The 24,519-nt window shown below is 32.2% G+C and overlaps 3 protein-coding genes across 3 annotated transcripts; all 3 read left to right on the top strand.

Moving 5' to 3' along the window:
• Positions 1–4,832: 4,832 nt before the first annotated feature.
• LOC140819915 (fatty acyl-CoA reductase 2, chloroplastic-like) lies at positions 4,833–16,531 on the top strand. Its single transcript, XM_073180187.1, has 9 exons — positions 4,833–5,145; positions 12,874–12,974; positions 13,143–13,342; positions 13,420–13,520; positions 13,773–13,989; positions 14,305–14,466; positions 14,869–14,950; positions 15,568–15,959; positions 16,322–16,531. Exons 1-9 carry the CDS (start codon positions 4,845–4,847, stop codon positions 16,470–16,472), a joined length of 1,707 nt encoding a protein of 568 aa, XP_073036288.1. The 5' UTR covers positions 4,833–4,844; the 3' UTR covers positions 16,473–16,531.
• Positions 16,532–20,973: 4,442 nt separating this feature from the next.
• On the top strand, positions 20,974–22,377 carry LOC140819206 (uncharacterized). Its single transcript, XM_073179218.1, has one exon. It carries the CDS (start codon positions 20,974–20,976, stop codon positions 22,375–22,377), a length of 1,404 nt encoding a protein of 467 aa, XP_073035319.1.
• A 145-nt stretch (positions 22,378–22,522) lies between these two features.
• On the top strand, positions 22,523–23,341 carry LOC140819205 (uncharacterized). Its single transcript, XM_073179217.1, has one exon. The coding sequence runs from the start codon at positions 22,523–22,525 to the stop codon at positions 23,339–23,341; it is 819 nt and encodes a 272-aa protein (XP_073035318.1).
• Positions 23,342–24,519: the final 1,178 nt, after the last annotated feature.

Here is a 24,519-nt window from a genome sequence, read left to right as displayed (position 1 = left end):
CCTTGTCAATAAGCCCAATCACATGCACACCATGCTCATGGGCCATAGCTCTATCTCGCATGCGTGTAGTCATGAGCTTCTTTAAATTAGTGTGCATCATTGTATGGGTTTTAGCACCATACAACTCTTGCATGTGCATTCGAATGTCAACAACATTTATTATTTCCTCTAACTATCTCCATAGTTAATTTAAAATAGAAGCTCGCATATTACACTTTAGCTACATACTATAGTCCTACCATCTTGCATGTTTCGCTAGCTCAACAAGACTAACATTAGCGTGTATGTCATTTTCTCCGAATTTAATACAATTTTTTTAGCCAATCTTGAAAATTTGAGTTCGGTTATCTTGTTTTAATCAAGAATAACATTACATGAGAAAATCCTAAATATACTGAATATGAAACATATAATCATTGACGACAATTTTAAAAAAAAATTATTAGACACAAAATATGAAGTTTTTATTTTTATGAATTGTTTCTCATTATTTTGACATTTTCACCACCCTGTGATGTAAACAAGAAATCTAATTTTGTTAGAGAATACGCAAGGCCTAATTGCTGAATAATGTTCTCGATTAATATCATTCAATCATAATTTTCAAAAGATAGAACCAAATTGACACTCCTTTAAACCTTCACTTGTTTTTGTCTCTCGTCTGATGAAGACCCAATAATATGATCATGTTTCTCTTCACGTGTCGAGCCTGACCCATCAATGTTGAACCATAGTGGACGGTCTCCTTAAGATCCACCAATAATATGTTCCGAAGTCATGGAAATTTCACATAGTTCACATCAAGTATGTCAGTGAAAGTCACAACTTGTCGACGTCCAGGCCCCTCAATAATATGAGCTAAACACTGATCACAGATAGCGATCATATATGAAACCATTATTGAAGGAAGACAAGAAAATATTATAATTTCTTTTAATTTTCCTTTTAATGTGCTTGATTTAAATTTTGAATCTTATCGAAAATGGGGGATTTTAATTTTTGAAAATTTGTCTCATCATTAATTTTAAATTCTTGTGCCATATTTATTTTTCTGTTTTCCAAATTAATGCAACTCTTGCTATTATATTAATAATAACACAAATACTGATTATTTACAATATATCACATGTATTATGAATAATTTATGATGAAAAATAACCGATGACTATTTGATCCAAATTAGCCAAATATGGGTCTAGGGCCAAAACCTAAGTAAATACAGGGATGCAAATGCAATATTACACAAACTTTCAATATTTTACATGTCTTAGATATTCAAAACTTTTGAGGATTCGGGCCCACTATCTTCAAAACTTGATCTCCCACTAACTCTAATATTTGCATTAAATTTTCATGACACATTGAAATACAAATTTAAGGGCGAGAATGAACAATTAATCAGGCCCACTTTAAGTAATTAAAAATACAACATGCAAAATATCCTAACATACACGTTAGAAAATTTTTCATGGATGTCGATCATATTTTAATTATATAATATCAAATATTATCAACAAATCATGTATCTTTTTAATTTTTATTAACATCAATAACTAAAAATAATTTTCATAAAATAATTAGAACTAATTAAATTTCTTGTAAAACACTTCTTAGTATAAATAGTTGAATCAAATTCTAATTATTTATTTCGTGATAAAATTCTACAATTAGATCAATTTTTTTCAAGTGTTAATTTGAATAATTTTCATAAAATATCAATTTTGACCCAAAAATTTTTTTTTTAAAAAAAAATCATTCCGAGCCTCCCAAAAAGAGTATGTGGGACAGGGCTGCACGAGACCATCTCACATACACTGCTTGTGCCTCTTTGGGCTTCGTATGAAATAAATCTCATTCATATAGCGTTTAGATCTGATTTACCTTTGCATATATAATGTCAGCTCCAATTATTCTTGTGTATAAGTCGATATAGCTCTTCTTGTAAATTCCTATAAACAAACTTCACTCATTTGATTGTCTAATTAAGTCCACGATCAGAGACTGAGTTACTCTTTTAGATCGCACTAGAGATCTAAATAATTTAGTGTCGAAATTGGATCGCCATAATTATATATATATATATATATATATATATATATATATATATATATATATATATATATGTATAGACACAAATTAAAAATTAAATAAAAATATTTTAATTTTTAAATTAATGTCAATTAATTAATCAATTTTAGATATCTCTATAATATTCCATGAGAACCATGTACATATGGTAATCACAATTACTAACATTAATATTTAATTAGTAGATTCTAAATTTACTAAATAAATAATTGTGAACTCATTATATCTTCGATCGACGATCATACAACACCGATGTATCGATTGTACAAATATTATATTGTTTCATATCATGGAAATTGAAAATTTCGATGGTAAAAATTTTCATTGATCCATTTTTTCAGCTGCTAATTTTGTGAGCTTCTTCAAAAAACAGACAGTTCCAATCTCATCATAAAATTAGCAGTCGAGCTAACTTCCACAGCTTCCAATAATATAATCCACTTATAAACTCCTTTAGAAGCTATCTGTTTAGTCTCCATCGAACTACAGTTACCAAATTCAACTCATTGAATTTGTCTATCTCGAAGGGAACACAAAATCCAATACTTATGCGAGCCTCGATAGTTCAGGGATACAGCTAGTCGTGGTTCACAACTTCACTGTGATTCATAATAACATTTATTCTTATCCGAGCTTTCTCTAATTATTCGTATTTTTTTCATCAACCCTTGATCAATAATGTTAGAACTCAAGTCCGATTACACCCATCGAATCATGGTAAGAATGTCTAGTAGAATCGTCCCATGATCCCCTCGGTATCACTGATAGTGTCTGCAAGAACCTTAATTTATGTTTATCGTAAAACATGGTCCCTTCATCTCATATATCCCGATATAATCTGCAATCATTGGTATATCGAGAGTTGCAAATTAATACGACGAAGATGTGATATATCTTTGAGTAATAATAGTGATGTCGGATGTGCTACTAGATAACCACCTTCTCTAAATCACATATATTACTCTAACAAGATATTTTTTGCACTATTAACTCATCATATCACACTGGATATCTTCACCTGTAGGAAAACGATGAATCTCCGACTACAATGCATTGACTCCTATTTATTTCGAAACTACAATCAACCTCGCCACATGCTGACCCTCAATGGAATCGATAAATGAGTCAAAATGCAGTGTTAATACGCAGAGCGTCCATGTTGTCTCGGGTTAAATGACTAATGGTGTACAATCATTAACACGGATTATTATATTCGATAAGTGATAACACTTGGAAATTCTGAGAACAAATTGTTAATTGCATCATCAAATGATCACTCATCTGTATGAATGATCTTACATTGAGAAGTAGACCTCATGGTATATTTTGTATATTCAAAAACTTTATCTATGCAGCTTGAATGCGTATAAAAATAAAGAAAAAGTCATAACTGGATAAAATCGTAAAATATTATTAACATAAAGATTATTTTTTTTTTACATAAAAGTCAATTAAGTACAGGCAATAGGTTGGCTCGTTGGGCACCTACTCTAACACTCGAGTCATCATGAATGTTCATATTTTGAAGCACAAATGCATCCATATATATGTTCAAATCTTACCGACATATCAGCTCAACCAAGATGTTCCTTAGAGCATCATAGCACTACTTCAATGTCTATATCAGACCATCAAGAATCAATGTTCTTGTCATGCTGCAACTTGTTTCTACAGCCTTCAAGATCGGTTTGACTCACAATATGAAAAATAACGATAGAAGAAGCTAGATTTGATCGTCATGATTGTCGTCGGGTTGATTGGTTGAAGGTAACCAGCATTTTCATCTAGTTGATCGATGGATGGTCAATTAGGGCTCGTTGTCCCTACTGATTGTGTATGCTTGGAGTTCAAACTGAAAATGTGACTTTATTTGAAGTTGGTTTGTACAACATACTTATATAATTAAAGTCTTCTCGTGGAACCTTCCATAAACGGAGGAAGAGGAGACGTAGAGTGATTCGGTCCTATAACTTCCATAAACACAATCAAGTATTCATTTATCTGATTTCTTATCATCAGTTCTGATTATAAATTAGTCCTAGAGTTTTGACCGACTTGCTTAAAATCAGGCAACATCTGTAGGTTTCCTCTTTATTTTTTACTGCCGATTGAGTGCAGGGAACCTTTGTCAAGTTCTCTCTTTATTGCTAGCATGTAGGGTACTCGTGAATTTAATTCTTATAAATTAATTTTTTGTTGACTCTAATTCATGTAAACGTCACTTGTACTTCCGATTATGTACAAGTTAACTAAAATTTATAATTATTAGGAAGCAATAATTAATTAATTATAAAAACTATTTTGAGACCATCTTATGAGTTAATTTCGCGAAACAGATTTTCGACGCGACCCGTCATAAAAATATTATTGTTAACTATAGGTAATAATAATTGCATATATCATATGAAGATAAAAAAAAAGTAGCATATTTGATTATTTTTTATGGATATCAAAATAGAGAGAAAAAGGAAAAGCAAATAAAAATATCAATCCATTAATAAAAAAAAGTCTGTCATTACAAGATTCACAATCCAAATGGGAAAAATCTCACGAATAAAGATCCGTGAGACCGTCTTATGAAAGACCTACCCCTTCCAATATGACTGAGCCCGAGAGAGTGCAGCATTTATTAATTTTAAGCATTTAAAGTGTATTATAATCAATGTATATCCCAATTTTCCTGCCTATAAATTGGGGAACGTACCTTCACAAAAGTTGGGTTATTGTCAAAATATTAGTTGTTTTTCCTTTAAACTATGTCACTAACACCAAGCCAATGTTTTTGCTTTCGAAATAAAAATTCTACTCATAAATATGAAACAGTACTCAATCTTTCTCGTTTATCCAGTAATGGAAAAACATATTTTGAACGAAACAATAATTTAAAAATGGCTGTCCATCGCTACGGAGATTCCTTCGACATACCGAGTCAAGTACACAGCCACCAGCGGCCATTGATGGAAGAATCCAGGGACAGTTACGGCGGAATAGGGATCATTAAGTTTTTCGAAGGAAAGAACATATTTATTACAGGTGCCACGGGCTTTCTTGGAAAAGGTACGATTGTTCTATTTTAATCAAATATTCACCAGCTTATTTCTCCCTCTTTTGTGCTCTTATTAGTTTGTACATAAATTTTTGATTGTACTAGAAAGTAAAGAAGATATAGTTAAAAGACATGCGTTTACGTCTACGAGTCACGCTCAGATGTCAAGTGAATCCACTAAAATTAAACCATTTACAATCATAAAAGGACTTAAATAGTTAAAAACAATCCAACTTTTTCATGTGACACTTTTATATGACAAACATGTTTGGTAGACTTTATTTGGCGAACTGCTAGACTTTTGAATCTGCCTACTCGAAATCTTTTTCGATGCTCGGATCGATATCTTCCAAGAACGATCGATCACCTTAAAAATGCTAAATTATTTATTTTAATGAAATTATAATATTTGAATTTTTTATAAAAACAGTCGAGAAATTATTTATTTTAAATTATTTTTTAATGAAATTATGATATTTAAAATTTTATAATTAATAAATTATACATTCTTTTTATATTTAGAATTTTAATTATCAATATGTTTGTATTTTTAAAAAATTTATAATGTATTTGAATATTTATCAAACATAATAAATTAATTTGAAATTTCTTCAAAAAAAATTAAACTAACATATATGAAACTGAATCCGACTCATATTATACATATATAAAAACTGAAAATCCGACTTATATATAAATTGAAATGTGAAATAAATTGTGTGTTTTTAGTGAATATCATATTTTTGAGATAGAAGGGGTGACGTAGGAGTGATTGAAATCCCGAACATCCATAAATCTTGTGTCTCTTAATTTCAGTTTTATTCTATTTGTCGGTCAGTTTATTTCCGCACTTTCATTAGTTAACTGATCGACATTGACATACAAGATTCTCGAACTCAGTTTATCACTAAACTGACTCATTATTCGAAAAGGTAGTAAAATTGTCAAGTGTTTATTCAACCCCCTTCTAAACACTCTTTCACATACCAACCGATATTCTATCAAAAAGAAAACCAGTTCATAATAAAAAAAAAATAAAGGAAAACCAAATCATGTTTTCAATCTAGACATCAATATAAGAAAATAAGAAAAGAAACGAAGCCGAATTTGTTTTACCATCCCTGAATGCAGCGTTCTGCGTCTTTGTACCGAAGTTCTTTTACTTCTCAGATTTTTCTCTTGGTCGCCTCTCTTTCTGTGTATTCTCGTGTACCATTTTCTCTGGTCGCCTCTCTTTCTGTGTATTCTCGTGTACCACGTTGATGATGGATGGCGGCTAGCGTTGCACCTCTTTTATGCTCGCAAAATTCCTCAGTTTCCATTTTATATGTCTCCTGGCATGGGGGTGCTTGAATAGGGTGTAGGGGCTCTATAATTCTGTTCTCGACGTCTTGAACTTTTTCTAGTACCGAGCAAAACCAAGAAAAATAGAGCAAAGAGCAACATTAAACAAAGAAGGGGAGAAAATGAACAAACTTAAGTCGTGGAATAGGGTCATCATCACTGGCCTCCGAAATCAAATATCCAAGTTTTTCAAATAAAGCGCATGCCACAACCTCTCAACATTTCACGTGTGTGAGCGCTTGGATAATCTCATTTGACCGATTCATGCCATTATTTCACATTACTGATTCATGGACTCTTTGATTCAATTTCAAACCACAATCTACTAAAATAAACATCTACACACATAGATCAATAGGAATTTTCAGGTGAAAATTTTGGTTTAAAAGATATTCAATAAAAATATACCAAAGTGTAATTTAGTGTCATGAGATGTGTATGTACAAATGATCAAAATCTATATTGTTCACAGTGTTTTTCAAGTGTTCGTATGCTTAACTCTCGACTCTTCTTCACTATTTTATTGGATAAATGTGACTTGATCGATATGTTTTTTGAGTTTGCAACATCAGGCTTCGGCTCATGGCTACGATAAAGGCCGGAAGATAAAAAAAAATCAGATAAAATGAACAATTTAATCATGTACCACACTTCTGCATATCTAATTTTGCACTCATTATTAAATTTCATCATCCTCAACAACAATCCCTTTCCGATCAATCTCAGCATCATACCAATTCTTATCTTAAATTTTTCTCTTTTCTTTTCATTCTTTACAATATTTTTTTTCAATGAATCCCCTTGCTTTTCTTCTTGATTTTTCACAACCCCTCCAATCCTTCTTTAGTTTTATCAACACATGGAAGTTAATGACAACTTTATAGCGCTAAAAGGGTATATTCTTCTCTAAATTAGGCAGGACTTTTGTTAAGGCTAACATTTGGTAGTTGATGTAGGACTTTGAGGGAAAAAAAACTACGAATGAGAGCTAATTATGTGTCTTTTGACACATTCCATTCGATTTTTCATTAAGCTCAAAATGAGACACTAATGATAATTATGATGCATTGAAAAAAAACTTCGAATGAGAGCTAATTGTGTGTCTTTTGACACATTCCATTCGATTTTTATTAAGCTCAAAATGAGACACTGATGATAATTATGATGCATTAGGAAGGCTCAAATGGTTCAAAAGTTGCGTAGACCATGCTTAATAAGATATTATCCGTGTTTCAACTCAAAGAGTGTAAAAGAAAGTTTTAGGCTATCTCAATTCACAATGAACTCGTATAGATCAAGTGCATTTTGACAATTCTGAGGTTTTAGAAACAAGAATTCAATTGTTTATACAAATCTCATTATTTGTATTTAGGCTCAAAGGGCTTCAAACGATGATATAAATAATAAAAACGCGCCGAAATAATTTGAATAATTGCCTAAATCTTTTTTGTGCTTGCAAACATCTACTTCAGTGTCAAGTGACTATCACAAAAGTTTTAGACTCCACTCATTAATTACGAATCACAAAACACATAAATATTCTCTCAGCATTAGGAGTATCAATGATAATGGCAAACATACATGTAGTGGTTGTGAACTCAAAATCTATTGTAAACCTACACATAGGCTCAATAACTTGGTTTTAAAATTAGATTTTTGCAAACATTCTCATTATTGGCCAACCACTTCCTTTTTCCACATCTTTGACACAATAGACACTAAGGTATAGTTTGTTACACTTAATAAGAGAGGGATTGATAAATAATGCTCCTTATCTCGCGTTTGGTATCTTTTTAGAAAGATCGTGATATTAATAATTTTAAACAAGGATAAAATATTCTTTTATGAGATGTGATAATTTTAATTTAATGATAAAAATCACCACAAATGACTTAATTGCCCTCAATATATAAAAATCCTAAACCCTATCACTAGATGATAGTTATATAAATGATTTTTATAAATCTTTGCTAGTAGGTAGAAATTAAAATCAAATAAATATTTTTATATAATATATAATATAATAATTATATAAATGAATTCGAGATAATTATACAAATGTTTTTATAAATCTCAATAAAATTATTAATATCACTCGATTAACCTTAAAAATTGATATTTGACTGGACTCACAAAATCAATGGCTCAATTATCATATTATATAATATATAAAATTAGGTAAAAATAAATAAATCATACAAGCACTGTCGTCGCATGAACAGATAAGAAATATGAACTCAAGCAACAACTTTGAAATTATAAAATTTATTATGATAAGGTTAATTTTGTCATTACAATCTAATATATAAATTTAATCACTCTTATTAAAATCATACCAAACATTAAATATAATATCATACATCTTATTTATCCTTGACTTATCCTTATATTATATATCACATGTTTATCCTATCATGTGTATCAAACTACGCCTAATGTATAATTTGGTAAACTAGATAAGAGAGGGATTGATAAATAATCCTCTTTATCTCACGTTTGATATCTTTTTAGAAAGCCTATGATATTATCATAGGGCCGTGATAAATAATTTAATACGAGGATAAAATATCCCTTTTGTGAGATGCGATAATTTTAATTTAATGATAAAAAAACATCACAAATTGACTTAATTGCCCTCAATATATAATCAAGTTCTAAATTAGTATCACTAGATGATAATTATATAAATAATTTTTATAAATCTCTGCTAGTAGATAGAAATTAAAATCAAATAAATATTTTATTTTTATATATTATATAATATGATAATTATATAAATGAAATCGAGATAATTATATAAATGATTTTTATAAATCTCAATAAAATTATTAGTATCACTCAATTAACCTTAAAAATTTATATTTGTCTTGACTCACAAAATCAATCCACGTTAGATGTTGAGCTTACAATACATCTTTCTAATGAATCCTCTAAAACTTTTCCTACAACAATATTCCCAATGCAAGAGTCAATAATATCAATACTATGACAAGTACTTACCTCATTAGTCCCTTTGATGGCACTATAGATATTGAATATCATAGAAGTAAGCTCCGACTTATTAAAATCAATTAAAGATCTACCAATGGCTAGGAAAGGTCTTACAAAATCAAAAGAGCATCTTGATATTCCTCGATGTCTAGTATCACAAAGTCAACAGAGGAGATAATTTGTTCAATTTTAAAATAACATGCTCAACAATCCCGCAAGGATATGTGAGGGACCTATCTGTCAGTTGCCAAGTGATGATGGTATGTTTTGCTTCTCCAAGCTCCAAGCTCCTGTAATGAAAAAAGACATAAAATTAGTACTTACACCTAAATCATAAAGTGCCATATTTACATGAGAACCTACCAATAACACAAGGAATAGTAAAACTCCCTAAATCTTTTAATTTTAGTGTAGCTTATTTTTAAGAATATCACCTACATTCTTCAGTCAACTTCATCATTTCAAACTCTTGTAACTTCTTATTCTTTGACAATACATCCTTAATAAATTTGGTATAATTTGACATCTGCTCCAAATCATTAGAAAAAGGGATTTTGATGCGAATTTTCTTGAAAATCTCGATAAACTTGGCAAATTGATCATCAAATGATTTATTGTTGAACCTCTGAAGATATGGAAGATTTTCCTTTGACAATGGCTACTCTTCAGGATAAATTTTTGGCTCATCATTTTTTTCTTATTTTTCTCTACACTCTCACTCGCTTTGTCCACTTTCTCCTCTATATCGCCATACAATTTTGGATCCACAACTCCAACTTCTTTTCCACTTCTCGACTTTATAGCCTTGCACTGTTCTTTAGGATTAACTTCAGTATTGATAGAAAATTGACCTCTTTTTGGTCTTTTAATGTACTTGCAATCTGAACAATCTAAATTTCAAGAGATTTCATTATGGCACCCATGTTGCCATCTGTCTCGATATTATCCAACCTAGACTTAGTCTTACAAATATTTTTAGACGATTAAGCCACAAACATATTAACCAAGTCCTCCAAAGATGATTTTTCCTTTAATTATTAAACCTTGGAGGAGGATTCAACACATTTTTGTTGTTGATATACGAGAAATTTGCATGATTGTGTAAACCGAGATTATAATAGTTAGGCATAGGGTTACCTCAATAGCTACAATAACATCAGTTGCTGACAAATTGAGCCTCTTCATTGTTAGGCCCTCACTCAGTAGAAACTGCATTTGTTTCATGGATAGATTAACCTTCTTTATTCATTGTTGTGATCTGAATAATTATTGCAAAAACTTGATCAGTAAGTGACGCAATAAAATCTACCCCTCAAACTCCAATAGGTTTCTTCATTAAAGATGTTTTACTCGGCCATTGGTAACTGTTAATAGTCATATGTTCAAGCATCTCGTAGGTTTGATCTAGTGATTTAGCGAAGATAATCTCACCGGCATCTACTATTGTTCTTGTTTGCCTATTCAACCCATTGTAAAACAACTCAATCTGTACCCAATCTTCATAATTATGGTTCGAGCATCTTCTAAGAAATCCCTTGAACCTGAATGTACAGATCTCATTCTTTAGTTCGACAGACTTGGTAGGTAGAAAATATTTTGCTAGAAATTTTGATGCCATGTCTACCGATGTACTGATGCTTCCAAGAGGCCAAATCCGTGTGATATCCTTTAGATAAAACAGAAATGAATATAATCTAGCAATATCTTCATATACACCATTAGTTTTACCACATCTGCAATCACCAAGGATGTTCTCAAATGAATATGAGGATCAGTAGTGATTGCGCCTCCAAATTGGTTTTGCTTCATCATATTGATTAAATTGGGCTTCAAATCGCATTATTATTTAATAACCATGAGCTATGCCATAATAATTCGTGTTGATCACTGGCTTGAAATGATCTCTAATGGGCACCGCAGGAGGTGGATTTGCGTTATCCTATCTATTTTCAGCCATAGCCTTAATTTATTCTTTCTTTTCTTTTCTTAATCTCGTAGCACTTCTTCTGATTTCTGGACCAAAAATTAATGATTAGGGACTTTGAGTTTTGCGCATAAAATGCAAACAAAGAGAAAAAAACAACAAATCAATAAATATAAAACAAATATAAAAATAACTCTAAATTAAAATCAAGACTAATTGGTAAAAATATTGATATGAAATCAAATAAGAACACTGTCTGGCAACGACACCAAAAAAGTGTTGTATGATTTTTATTCGCAAAGACATGGTGCCAAGTCCTAATATGTGATGAATAAAGTATCGTTCTCACGAGAAGTGTGTTACTTCAAAGTATATCAAGTAGTGTAGTTAAATAGTTTTAACTTTATTTACAAATTGAGAAGTGATTTGGATTATTTATTTAACAAGAAATTATAATTAAGAATACGTTAATAATGAGAATTTAATGAGAGAAATAATCTAGAGTTTCGATTTTGCTTAGTTTTTCAGTATGTTTAATTCTTTATAACGTTTATATTTATGAATTCAAATCGTTTATTAGCCAATAACATTTAATTATTTATGTTCTCCTTTCTCAAGTGATAAATATAATCTACAATCTAATATTGATTTTGATATTCCTATTTAAAATCTAAAATCAAACAATATATGTCAATGATTTTTCTTACCTGGACTTCGATGAGGTTATACACCTTCAGAACTATATAAATCTTAATCTAGATCTCTTTGTCCTAGTGATAGATCCCAATTATGGTATCAATCAATCCATGGTCAGTAAATTGAAAGCATTAAAAACAAGGTAACACAAATTAACAAAGATGAATTCAATAAGATAAATCAAAAGTCACAGACATAGTTTCCAACCAAGCTATGTAGTTCTTCTAGAATAGAAAATTAGTTCATAAAAAAAAAAAGAAACAAAATCATATGTTTCAATCTACACATCAATCTAAAGAATTATAGAAGAAAAGTAGAAAAGAAACAAGTTGAATTTGCTTCTTCGTCCCCAAATGTAGCATTATTCGTCTTCGTACCAAAGTTCTTATCTTCCTCTCGATCGCCTCTCTCACGTTTTATGTGTATTCTAGTGTATCACGTCTGATGATTGATGGCGGCTAGAACAATACAAAACTACCCGAAACGCATAAAACTGCACTCAAACAACATAAGTTTCAATTAGGATGACAATATAAGTGCAAATATTACACTAAACAAAGAAAAGAAAAATTATTGCAACGATCGATGCGTAATTTGACTAATTATAGGATCAAAAATTATATTTCGACCTACTTATGATATCAATTCGGCTATTTTCAACATATGACTGTAATAAAAATTTATGATATCATTTATTTACGAGTTTTACTTTCCTTTCTCTTTATTTATATATTTTTTACCCTTTTTTAATGAGTATAACATTTTTTCTAACCTTCGTGGATAGTCCTCGTGGAGAAGATATTAAGATCGACACTGGTGGGAAAGATCTACGTATTAATCAAGGCAAAGAGTAAGGAAGAAGCATCAGACAGATTGACAAATGAAGTATTTTTCTCAATTCTCCCTACTTTTTAATTTCACATATCACAGGTTAAAAATGATATAGTGTTACCTATTATATATATTTTTTATTAGCAAACAAAAAACTTGAAATATAAGGAAATATGTAAGTAATAATACTAATACCCGACCTTTATATGTCTCCAAATGTAGATCATAAACTCCGAGTTATTCAAATGTCTACGAGAAAAACATGGGAAATCATACGCTTCATTTGTGAGGGAAAAGTTGATCCCGATCGCGGGAAATATTACGGAACCTAACCTGGGAATGGATAATGATTCTGTAAATGTGATTATGAAGGAAGTAGATTTGATTATTGAATCTGCAGCTTGCGCAAACATTAATGACAGGTGACATAGAATTTAATCTTAATTTATGCACGTGATTTTGTGGCAAACAATAACATGGGTTTTTTTTTTATTCCTAGGTATGACTTGTTAATTGATTCCAATTGCAATGCCCCGCAAAGATTGATGAGGTTTGCCAAATCTTGCAAGAACCTCAAACTTTTTGCCCACATATCGACTGGTATGTATACATGTCACGTAAATAAAACAGTCTTGCGTGTTGGTATGCATGGACTTTAGGTCATTTACTTAGTCAAAACTGATAAATATTTTCCATCGTATTTAACTAGTCAGATTTTTGTTGTAGTATTGACGTGACGCTGAACATATATGTCAGCAGTATTGAGTATCATATCAACACTACTGTCAGATACACAAACATACACATATATTAATTTTCATTTAACGAAATAATTGTTTTTTTTATTTTTAGCATATGTTAACGCAAGAAATGAGGGGCTGATCTTGGAAGAGCCGTTGACTATGGGAGAAAGTATGAGAAATAAGGAAGATGAGAATGGTACTGGTCCATGTTCATTTCCTCGGCTAGATTTGGGCGACGAGTTATGGCTGTTGACGAGATCGTGCGCATCGTCTCAAGATGAAAGTGTCGACGTTACCGAATATTTGAGGAAGCTGGCACAAGAAAGGTTATGTTAATCATGATCCTCTCTTTATTTTTACTCTTTATCTTGCCCTTCATTTAATTATAACATGAGAAAATACAAGAATTATAGTCATTTGTTTATATATATTTGATATTATAAATATATATCATATATGAGATGCAATAGAAGGTCTATTGCCTTCAGTTTGGAATATTGCTGACATGTTCGGCGTCATCCATCACCAGACGTGATACGCGAGAATACATAGAAAACGTAAAGACATTTAGGCATTGTTAAAAGAGTTTGAAAGGCAAACCAAATTAATATGATATATTGCAAAATTTTCAAATGTAACAGAGCAGAATTTTATGGATGGCATAATGCTTATCATATGACAAAAGCTATGGGGGAGATGGTTATCCATGAAATAAAAGGAGATGTACCTACTCTCATTATTAGACCATCTGTCATCGAAAGTTGTTTCCAAGACCCCTTCCCAGGATGGATACAAGGAAATAGGTAATATGTTCTACTTCGACCCTAGCCCGACGATCTACCCGGAAAAACAGCAGACTTGATCATATATAAATGGCCTAAATTAGATTTTTCATTCACTGATTAGTTCAGATTCGATATTAGTGGTAACTTGGCTTCATTCACTATTCTTTTCATTGATATCCCTTCTAAAAATGTTTAACTCGGCTCCTGGACCATGCTGACATGTTCGAAGTCATATCAGTACATGAGCCTAGTTATTGGAGTAAGACATATTTCGAAAAATTATACGAGAAAAAATCTAATTTAGGCCAACTTGTACAACACAAATTGTTGTTTTTCCCGAAGATTTTTATCTTATCATACTGTGTATAAGATTACAATTTATGTTGTGATTTATGAATTGCTTTCCTAAATGGTTGGTAGGGTGATTGATCCTGTGATTCGTTCTTTTGGCAAAGGCCAACTTCCTGCATTTTTGGCCGATCCCCAAGTTTGTATAGACATTGTAAGTATAATCTATCTATTTTGGTGTCTTTGCTTGTTGATATACCGCCAATGTAATTGCTTATTTGCGAATTTGGTCATCTATTTTGTCAAATTTTAGTCTGTTATTTTTGTTTTTATGTCAATTTAATCATTTTTCTAATGTGACATTGATGTGGCACTGACGTGTGTAGTGTCACATCAGCACTCTCGATGAAAAATGACTAAACTGGACAGAAATCGGAATATAAATTACTAATCCTAAAATTTGATAATACAGAGGACCAAAATCACAAATAAGTAAACATATAAGACCAAATGTACTATTTTCCCTATATATAACGTAATTATTTTAATTATAATTTTAAATAAATTAAATATTCTGTTTCGATTTCATAAATCAAAGAAATAAATAAATCACTAACTGAAATCCCTTATCAATTAATTAATCCAAATCACAATTTTTAAAACTTGAAGTCTAATATTTACTGATTATTTAAATTAAAATTTAAATATTATTTTCACTAATTAATATATGAAGAGAGTATGTGAAATTATTGTTAATTCATCGAACTAATTAGAGGTCCAAAATAAAAAAAAAAAAATTCAAAAATAAAATGTAATGTTACGCTTGTGTAGGTTCCGATGGACATGGTGACGAATACAACAATTGCAGCAATTGCAAAGCATGGAATTTCAATGAAGCCAGAAACGAGTGTATACCATGTGGCATCCGGTGACAAAAACCCTTTGAAAATTGGCGATTTTTTCGAAATAATTCACGAATACTTCGTTTCGACGTCGTTCGCAAGTTCAAAACATGAAAGCAATGCGATTAGGAAAATTAAGTTTTTCAACAATTTTAATGACTTGTCTGAATACACCCGACGCGAGATATGGGAGCATCACCAGTCCAGAAACAACGCAGTCGGGACAGATGAAAAAATAGTTCAAAAACAATGCAAAGCAAAGGTTGCATACGCCGAGCAACTTTGCAAGTTGTATGAGTTCTCAGGATTCATGAAAGCAAGGTATGTAGTTTTGTGGAATTAATTGACTGACAACTAGTTTTTTTTTATACTGCCAAAGAGGGGTGGAGGGAGATTCACGAGCTTTCCGAGCAGACTCAAAAAATGTTAGATTCTATTGGTTAGTCGAAACAACTAAATTCGAGCAGAACTCAAACATGTTCGCGGCCTAAATTATTTTGCGGGATACTTTGCAAGATGCTTATATTAGATAAATATATTTTGATCATCTGTTTTCGAGTAGAAGTTCGAATAGCTCGCAAAGTTAATAATTATTCGAGCTCAAATTTGAGACTTCAATTTTTCTTGATATTCGGCTCGATTTGTTACACATTAACTTAATTCGTTAGTTTTTTGTTTTTCAGGTTCCATACAGGAAATACTCAGAAATTATTACAAGAAATGTCCGAAGAAGAGCTACTCAGCTTTGAAATAGATGTGACAAAAATAGAATGGAGAAAGTATTTTCAAGAAATTCACATTCCCGGTTTGCGAAAAAATGTATTTAATGATTAATCACAGGAATATATAATTGCATAAATATTTAATTTTATGCATATTTATTATAATTTGATGGAAAAAGTAGTATGAATATTTAAACAAGAAATTTCAATCATTTTAACACTTTCGATGATATCGGAAATTAAATGCTCGAATATGAATGCAATTAGATATAAAGTCAAATTTATGAGTAAGTTTGAATTATTTTGATTATTGTTTGATTTTTAATAGAAATTATCCAATCCAAATTAATATGTCGTTGAGAGATTTAAAAAGAGTTTATTACGATTGAATCTCGATTACGAGAACTGTAAGCTTGATCCTTGCAAACTGTAAGAAATAACTAATGGCCGGGTTAATGAGTCTCCATGAGGGCTAACCCGACCTGACCCGACCCAAATAATTCAAAAGTTTGATTTTGAATTATGAGATGGAGTAGTTATTTATTTGGATAAATCTATCTTTAACTTCCATTACATGTTGGTTCATAGAAAGGGAACAGCCGAGACATTCTTAAAAAGTTTGCAACAAATATATCACTTTTATTTGGAGCATTTGGGTTGGTGAAAACTTGATTCCTTTCCATTCGTGATCGGTTTCGGACCATCGAAGAACATTGTTATTGTAACGTCTCGAAAATTTGAAGGTCCACGTGAACCACATGCATGCAAGTTATTAAATTACTTTGATATTTTATTAAATTATTTTAAAGTATAAAGTGCATGTTTATTTTATTAAATTTTGTTTAATTATTTTTATGAATTTTATGCATAATTCATGCATGGTAGAATTTATTCCATACATTTTAGAAATTCATGCATTAGTGTTTTCTAAGTGCATTTTACAATCGAACGAAGAACGAAGATCGGATAATTTTCAGAAAAATTATTTTAATTACATGATTAATTTTTATAAATTAATATATGGTGTTTTAAGTGGATTTTTCCAAATAATGGGATTTTTCTGGGTATTTTTACCCGCATGACTTTATTTTTAACTGTACGCAAATTTTATCAAATCGGGGGACTTTTTAAGGGTTCGGCTAATATATATTTTCAAAATCTTTCCAACACAGAATATTTTTCGGGAGTGTATTTGAATTTAACGAGCCAACTTTTAAACTCATTAGGCTTAAATATTATTTTAAACCTTTAATTAGCAAGTTTAGAGGCCATTAATCTTTTAATTAGTATGACATTTAAATCTATGCAACCCTTTTATCTCCCGTAACTCCCATGACCGATATACACTCATTTCTTTCAACACACACCCCTCGGTTTTCATCACCAACAGCAGAAGACACCATTCTTTTTGGTTGGGTTTGCAAAGAAAAATCTCTCGGGACTCCACGTGCATTGTTCTTGTTCTTCATTCACCAAGGCATGTCCTACACCATTATTTTTGCATCACTCATGTCATATATATTTCTGATATGTGTGGATTTTGTGTGAAGAATTCTCGGTCCAACATAGAATAAAAAGAACTTACGGTTTTTGTACATGTTATGCATTCTTTTAAGGTTAATTCACGCATCTATGATTTCTTGTGCAATGGGCTGCGATTTCGGTGCTGGTAAGGGACTGATGATAGTGTCAAGATGTGGTTTGAGGAGTGAAATTCATCGTTGTTGCTGTAGTAAGAAAGATCGAGAGTTGTTCTTGAGTTTTTGGTCGGTTGGGGACACGGTTGGTGTAGATCGAGAGTCAAGAGTGGAGCCGATGGCTTGAGAAACAATCCGAGGCCTAAACCAGACCATATTGAGTCTGAGTCGTGGTTGAAGAAGGGCTCGAGAGCTTCTGATACCACCCATAGGACAGCTCGATCGTGTGAGGGAGCTTGAACCATGAGTGGCGCATCTTAGAGTTTAGCGTTTGGGAGAGAAAGGTGCTGTGCATGGATGGGTAGACTTGGGTTCTTTGGGACCAGGGGGGGCCTAGATCGAGTAGTCAAGAGGTGATTGGTTGATGGCTGGTTTCGGTGGAGGAGAGCTAGCATGAATTTAGAGAGGTAAGCATGTGAGGACGTGTCTTGTGGATAGGGACTAGCGTCCAATGACATGCTGGAGTTTTAGCCGTGAGTTAAGGGGCTGAAGTGATATGTTTAGGAGCTTTTAGTGATTGTAAAGTGGGTTAAAAAGTTGGAAAAAAAATTTAGTTGTGTTTCGAGTCGATTCGGATTAAAACCGGGACCCCGGTTCAAGTTTTTAAAACGAGTCGATTAAGTTTGAATTTGGCTCGATTTTACGTCTAAGAATATTTTAATAATGTTTTGCGACATTTTAAGGAGTTTGGTAAGCTTCGGGTCAATTTTAGAGGTCCAGGGAAGAAACAATAATTTTCGGGTTTCCAAGGGAAAAATGGTCATATTTCATCCGGGGTGAGATTTTGGACCTAGCAGCGTCCTGAGCACAAATATATGATATTTTAAATGTTTATGCATTATTTTTACGATTTTTACGCAATTATGATAAATATGATGCATGCTTGGTTTAAAAGAAAGTTACGCGTATGCATATTTTATTAAGTGATGAAAATGATGATATTTTTGAAGGATGTGAATTGGTTGTGACTGACGATGTATATGTATACGATGATATGATTGGAGATATCGTGAGGGAAAAGGCCCCAGAGGGAGCCCGTTTACGGGAGAAGGCCCCAGAGAAAGCCCGACGATCGTATTTCCATTGACATGAGATATGATGAGCTGAGGCCCAGGCTTAGTGGGCGGGTAATGCTGTCGCTGATGTCCCCCGCTGCCGGGTACCACGGTTTTTATAGATGGATCCATCGATAGAGCTGATACGAAAGTCACAACTAATGAACTGAATTTAATAAAAATAAAATGTTTAAGTTTATGATGACACGATGAGCTGTCTTGACACGTATATGATGATATGAGATGACATGATTTGACATGACATGATTTTATACGACACGTTTACGAATATGATGATAGGAGATGACATGCTTTGACACGATGTGATTTTTACACAACACGTTTACGTTATGATTTTAAATTCATGAAATATATGTTGAGTATGATATTTTTCACTGTTGTGTGCTACGTATATGTACTTGTTATTCCTGGTATAAGTGTGTTGAGTCCTTAGACTCACTAGGCGTGTGTGATGCAGGTGAGCTTCATGATGAGGAGACTGGAGGTACCGAACTCTGAGTAGGCAGGCCTGGTCCGGCGACACGACCCGAGGACCGCATGTTTTCCGCATTATAATTTATGAAATTGAAAGGAGATGAATGTTTTTATACGTGGTTATTTTAAGATTTTTATTCGTTTATGTTTACGTATGGTTTTGAATGAGTTCAAGCTTTTAAAGAAATAAATAAATAAATATGTTCCGCACTTTTAAAAACGGGTAGACGTTTCAGTTATCTCCGGACTAAGGTTAGTAAATCAACTACAAAGATCCTACATAAAAGTATGAATTTATTTGATAATCATATATGAGATTCGAATATATGATTTCCGTCATTGGTATCAGAACAAGTTTTTTAGTTGATATTCTAAATTTATTTCCGTCGTTGCATGCGGTAGAAATTGTAATATATGATTTTCGTTTTTTTCCTCGAAGCAGGGACGGAGCCACCCCAAAGGCTGGGGTGGGCTCCAGCCCAGGGTAGAAAATTTTAAAAAAATAGGACTATTATATGTTTAATTATGGACTAGGTTAATTTTTGGGATCCAGCCCAGGTAGAAAAACTAAAAAAAAATAGGACTACTATATTTTTAATCATGGACTAGGTTAAATTTTTGTAAAGCCCATTAATTAGCAAAATATTTACTATTCCTTCCAACTCCAGCCTAAGCTCCGTCGTATTTTGATTGTGGCTTTTAATTTCTTCCAATCAAGTTGCCCAGGTACTTGTACTTTTATTCAATTGAGATTTTGTTAATTTTTTCCAACTATGCTTTGAAGTTGGTGGTGGCTGCTAGTCAACTTTGATGGGCTAGATTTACAAATAAAATTGAATCATCATCTCGTAAGCACTACTGTGCAGTTATGTGTGTGTCTTTTTTTTTCCCACATTTACATGCCAATTCCTTTGTCATTGTGTGATTGGCTTGTCAATAATCTTGTTATAAATTTTTGTAAGTCTTTTTATATTGTAAACAGGAGTAAATCTTTTTATGCTCAATTTATAAATTTTTGTAAGTCTTGTTTTGATATTAAAATCGAAAACATGTCCAAATTGACATCTTTTAAAACAACGGGAACAAAATCTGTAAATTCAAAATAAATCTTGTATACTCTGTTTATATTCATGATCTTAGTTAACTTGTTTTTATTTAAATCTTATGAACTTAGTTAACTTGAATAGTATATAAGATTAATATTAAAATTGATGTCCATATCTATTTTATGCTAAAAAAATTACAATTATCGTATTTCTTTTCCAATTGATGTTGGAAAGTTGTTAAGCTTATTCAGTATGGATATTGGAATGTAACCCCTTCATAATAATAACTTTTTTCAGTACCTAATAGGTTGGTTTCTCTAATGGAAGCTCAAGGCGGAAAGAAGAAAAATATGTTTTCATTTTATAAACCAAAAGAAAGTACATCAACTAGAGAGGAGCATTCTCCAACTAAAGCTGGGATCTCAAACCATGATGACCAACATCCCTCAAAGTATCAAAGAGTTGAAAGTGATGTTAGTAGTTATGTTCAACTAGATCCGGTCATGCGTACTCCAATATGGCAATGTCCTGTCAATGAAAGAGATGCAATCAGACGAGCTTATATCTTAAGGGGGCCATATCAACCTGTTATGGAATATCCGCGAACCAAATTAGGAGAACAGTATCGGCGATTTCAAAAATGTTGGTTTGAGCAATTTTCGTGGTTGGAGTACTCTCCTAATAAAGATGCGGCCTTTTGCTACCCCTGTTTCCTTTTCCAAGGAAAAGAGACTCGTTATCCTACATTTACAGTTAATGGTTTTAGAAGTTGGAAAAGAGTAAATGATGGGAAGAGATGTGCTTTATTGATGCATGTGGGAGGTCCTACTTCACCACATAACAATGCAGTTCAATCTATGGGTGTTTTGATGAATGTAAGTGGTCACATCGATAAAGTGATGAATGCACAAACATCAGAAGAAGTGAATAAGAACCGATTGAGGCTCAAGGCAACAATTGAAAGCATTCGTTGGCTTTGTTTGCAAGGATGTGCATTGAGAGGACATGATGAATCTTCATCTTCTAACAATCAAGGTAATCTTATAGAGATGATAAAGTTTATGGGAAAAATGGATGTTAATATCAATAATGTTGTTTTAGAAAATGCACCAAGAAATTCAAAATATACATCACCAGACATTCAAAAAGATATTTTGCATATTCTTGCCAAGAAAGTGAGAAAAAAAATACGAGAGGAGGTTGGGAGTGCAAAATTTTTTCTTCTGGTTGATGAGGCTAAAGACATATCAAACAAAGAGCAAATGGCTATTGTGTTGAGATTAGTTGATCGTGAAGGTTTCTTATTAGAGCGTTTCTTTGATATTGTGCACGTTGTTGATACCACTGCGGTAACAATAAAAAAAGAAATTTGTAATGTGCTTGGTCGACATGAGTTGTATATCAAAGATATTCGGGGTCAAGGATACGATGGAGCTAGCAATATGCGTGGCTCATGGAATGGATTGCAAGCTCTTTTTCTAAAAGATTCTCCACAAGCATATTATGTTCATTGTTTTGCACATAGACTTCAGTTGGCGTTGGTAGCCGCTGCTGAAAAAGAGAGTTCTATTTGGCTATTTTTTTCAAAATTAACTTCTATTTGTAATCTCATTAAGGTATCTCCAAAACGTCACACTGAGTTGCAGTCTGCTCAAGCTATTGAAATTGCAGATATGATAGCAAATGGTATGCGCGAGACAGGTACTGGACTTAATCAGATTTGAACTTTGCAGCGAGCTGGAAAGACGCGTTGGAGTTCTCATTTTGAGTCGATTTGCAGCATGATAGATACGGGGGGAAGCTACAGGTTCTTTGATTGCATTGAGATCATTTGACTTCGTATTTATATTATACTTGATGCACAAGATTATGGGGATAACCGATTTGCTTTGTCGAGCTTTGCAAGAGAAGTCTTTAGATATTTTAAATTCAATGGATTTTGTCTCCACCACAAAAGCTTTACTTCATACTTTGAGAGCAGAAGGTTATGATATTCTTCTAATGATCGTGCAATCAGTTTGTGAAAATAATGGCATTGAGATACCAGATATGAATGCTTGTTATCGATCTGCTACAGGACGTTCGTGCCATCAAAGAAATTCTATTACATTTGAGCACCATTATCGTTTTGATGTATTTCATGATGCAATAGATTTTCAAGTTGAAGAAGTACTCAATAACAGATTCAATGATGGAGCTGTAGAACTTCTTAGACTTAGCTCTGCTTTGGAACCTCGAGACAACTTTAAGTTGTTTAATATTGAAGATATTTACAAGCTTGCAGAGAAATTCTATCCCAATGATTTCAGTGGACAAGAACTACATTATTTGAGAAGTCAGTTGGAGCATTATAAGTTTGATATAATTCATCACGAAAGGTTTCAGAATATCTCTACCATTTCTGAATTATGTCGACGATTAGTAGAGAATGAAAAGACACAATATTATCATTTAATTGACAGATCGATTCGTCTTGTTTTAACTCTTCCTGTTTCTACTGCAACAACAGAACGATCATTCTCATCTATGAAACTTCTTAAAACTTCTCTTCGAAATAAGATGGAAGAAGAGTTGTTGGCAGATTCTATGATTATCTACATTGAAAGAGAGTTTACTGCAGAGATCGACACTGATTCAATAATTGATGAATTCTATTCTATGAAAAACCGCAGAGCACAACTTCAGTAGTTTATATTTTGTTCGAGTCATTATGTAATATTTGCAGTTACCATTAAATATTTGATAAATGTTTTTTTATTATAAATTAGCAGTTTACCATATTTTAATTTTTTAATATGTAATTTATACTATTTTATTTATTTTTATCTATCATAGCCCAGGCTGAAAAAAATTTCTGGCTACGCCCCTGCCTCGAAGGATGAAGAAAAAAAAAACAAAATGGAATATTAGACAAAATAAACTCACAATTTTGTATTTTGGCCAAGCGGTGGGTTTGTTTTTTTTTTATGTATGCTGTTGGATCAAATTCATTGCCCAATTCATGAAATCACCGCATGCACCACGTTTTCATCTTGATTCATGGTCGAACACGTTTTCATTTTAAAAAAAAAAATAAAAAAATGAACCACTTGACATGACATGGTTATGCATATATTACATATATATTTTTACATGCAAAAGTTAAGAATTTGATGCTTCGTGATTATGAACATGAAGAGATCTACAAATTTTTATTTGAGAAAATTGAATATTCTTTGTTCATATATAGATGAATGTGGGACTGTTACTGTTTTGAAATGGTATACGTCGGTAACCATTTGAAAATGGTGTAAATTTTTTTGAAATATTTTTTTAAGTTTAAATAAATAAAAAATTTTATGGCTACATGTGATCCTCGATAAGAGTTTCATGTGTTTAATATCAAAGTTTACCAATAAGATTGAGTATGAAAGATTGTTATGATGTATGAAAATTTGCATCTTCAATATTAAATATTAAGGTTGGTTTTTTGTGTCCAATCTAATATTTCCTCTTATCTTAAAGATATGGCAAGGATTAAACACACTCTAAGTATCCTCCGGGGAGCAGCTAAAGTTCAAAGAGCTCCTGAACGAATAGCAAAGTATCACATGTTTAAGCATTATAAAATGGATCCCACACACACCTTGCGTCAACATATTAAAGTTTGAGATAGCAAACGTTTATATCTTATGCATTTGGGTCATCACTTTGAACATGATATAATAGTTGGACTATTAAGAGATTCTCTAAATGGACGTTGGAAGAGCATAATCGATGATTTGCTTAACCAAAGGGGATCAATGATCTACCTTGATGAGTTGAAGTCATCATTGATTAAGAGATGAGAGAAAGATGTTGAACTTGAGATGAAGAAGACATTATCT

Source organism: Primulina eburnea, chromosome 18 (genome assembly GCF_022965805.1).
Source record: "Primulina eburnea isolate SZY01 chromosome 18, ASM2296580v1, whole genome shotgun sequence".
In the NCBI taxonomy this organism is placed as follows: domain Eukaryota; kingdom Viridiplantae; phylum Streptophyta; class Magnoliopsida; order Lamiales; family Gesneriaceae; genus Primulina; species Primulina eburnea.
This window is presented reverse-complemented; position numbering and strand designations above follow the sequence as displayed.

Coding starts and splice junctions, on each gene's coding strand:
- LOC140819915 (XM_073180187.1), top strand. CDS start 4,845: ATGTCACTAACACCAAGCCAATGTTTTTGCTTTCGAAATAAAAATTCT. Junction 12,975..13,142: donor CAGACAGATTGACAAATGAA/GTATTTTTCTCA, acceptor CTCCAAATGTAG/ATCATAAACTCCGAGTTATT. Junction 13,343..13,419: donor TGCGCAAACATTAATGACAG/GTGACATAGAAT, acceptor TTTTATTCCTAG/GTATGACTTGTTAATTGATT.
- LOC140819206 (XM_073179218.1), top strand. CDS start 20,974: ATGGAAGCTCAAGGCGGAAAGAAGAAAAATATGTTTTCATTTTATAAA.
- LOC140819205 (XM_073179217.1), top strand. CDS start 22,523: ATGGGGATAACCGATTTGCTTTGTCGAGCTTTGCAAGAGAAGTCTTTA.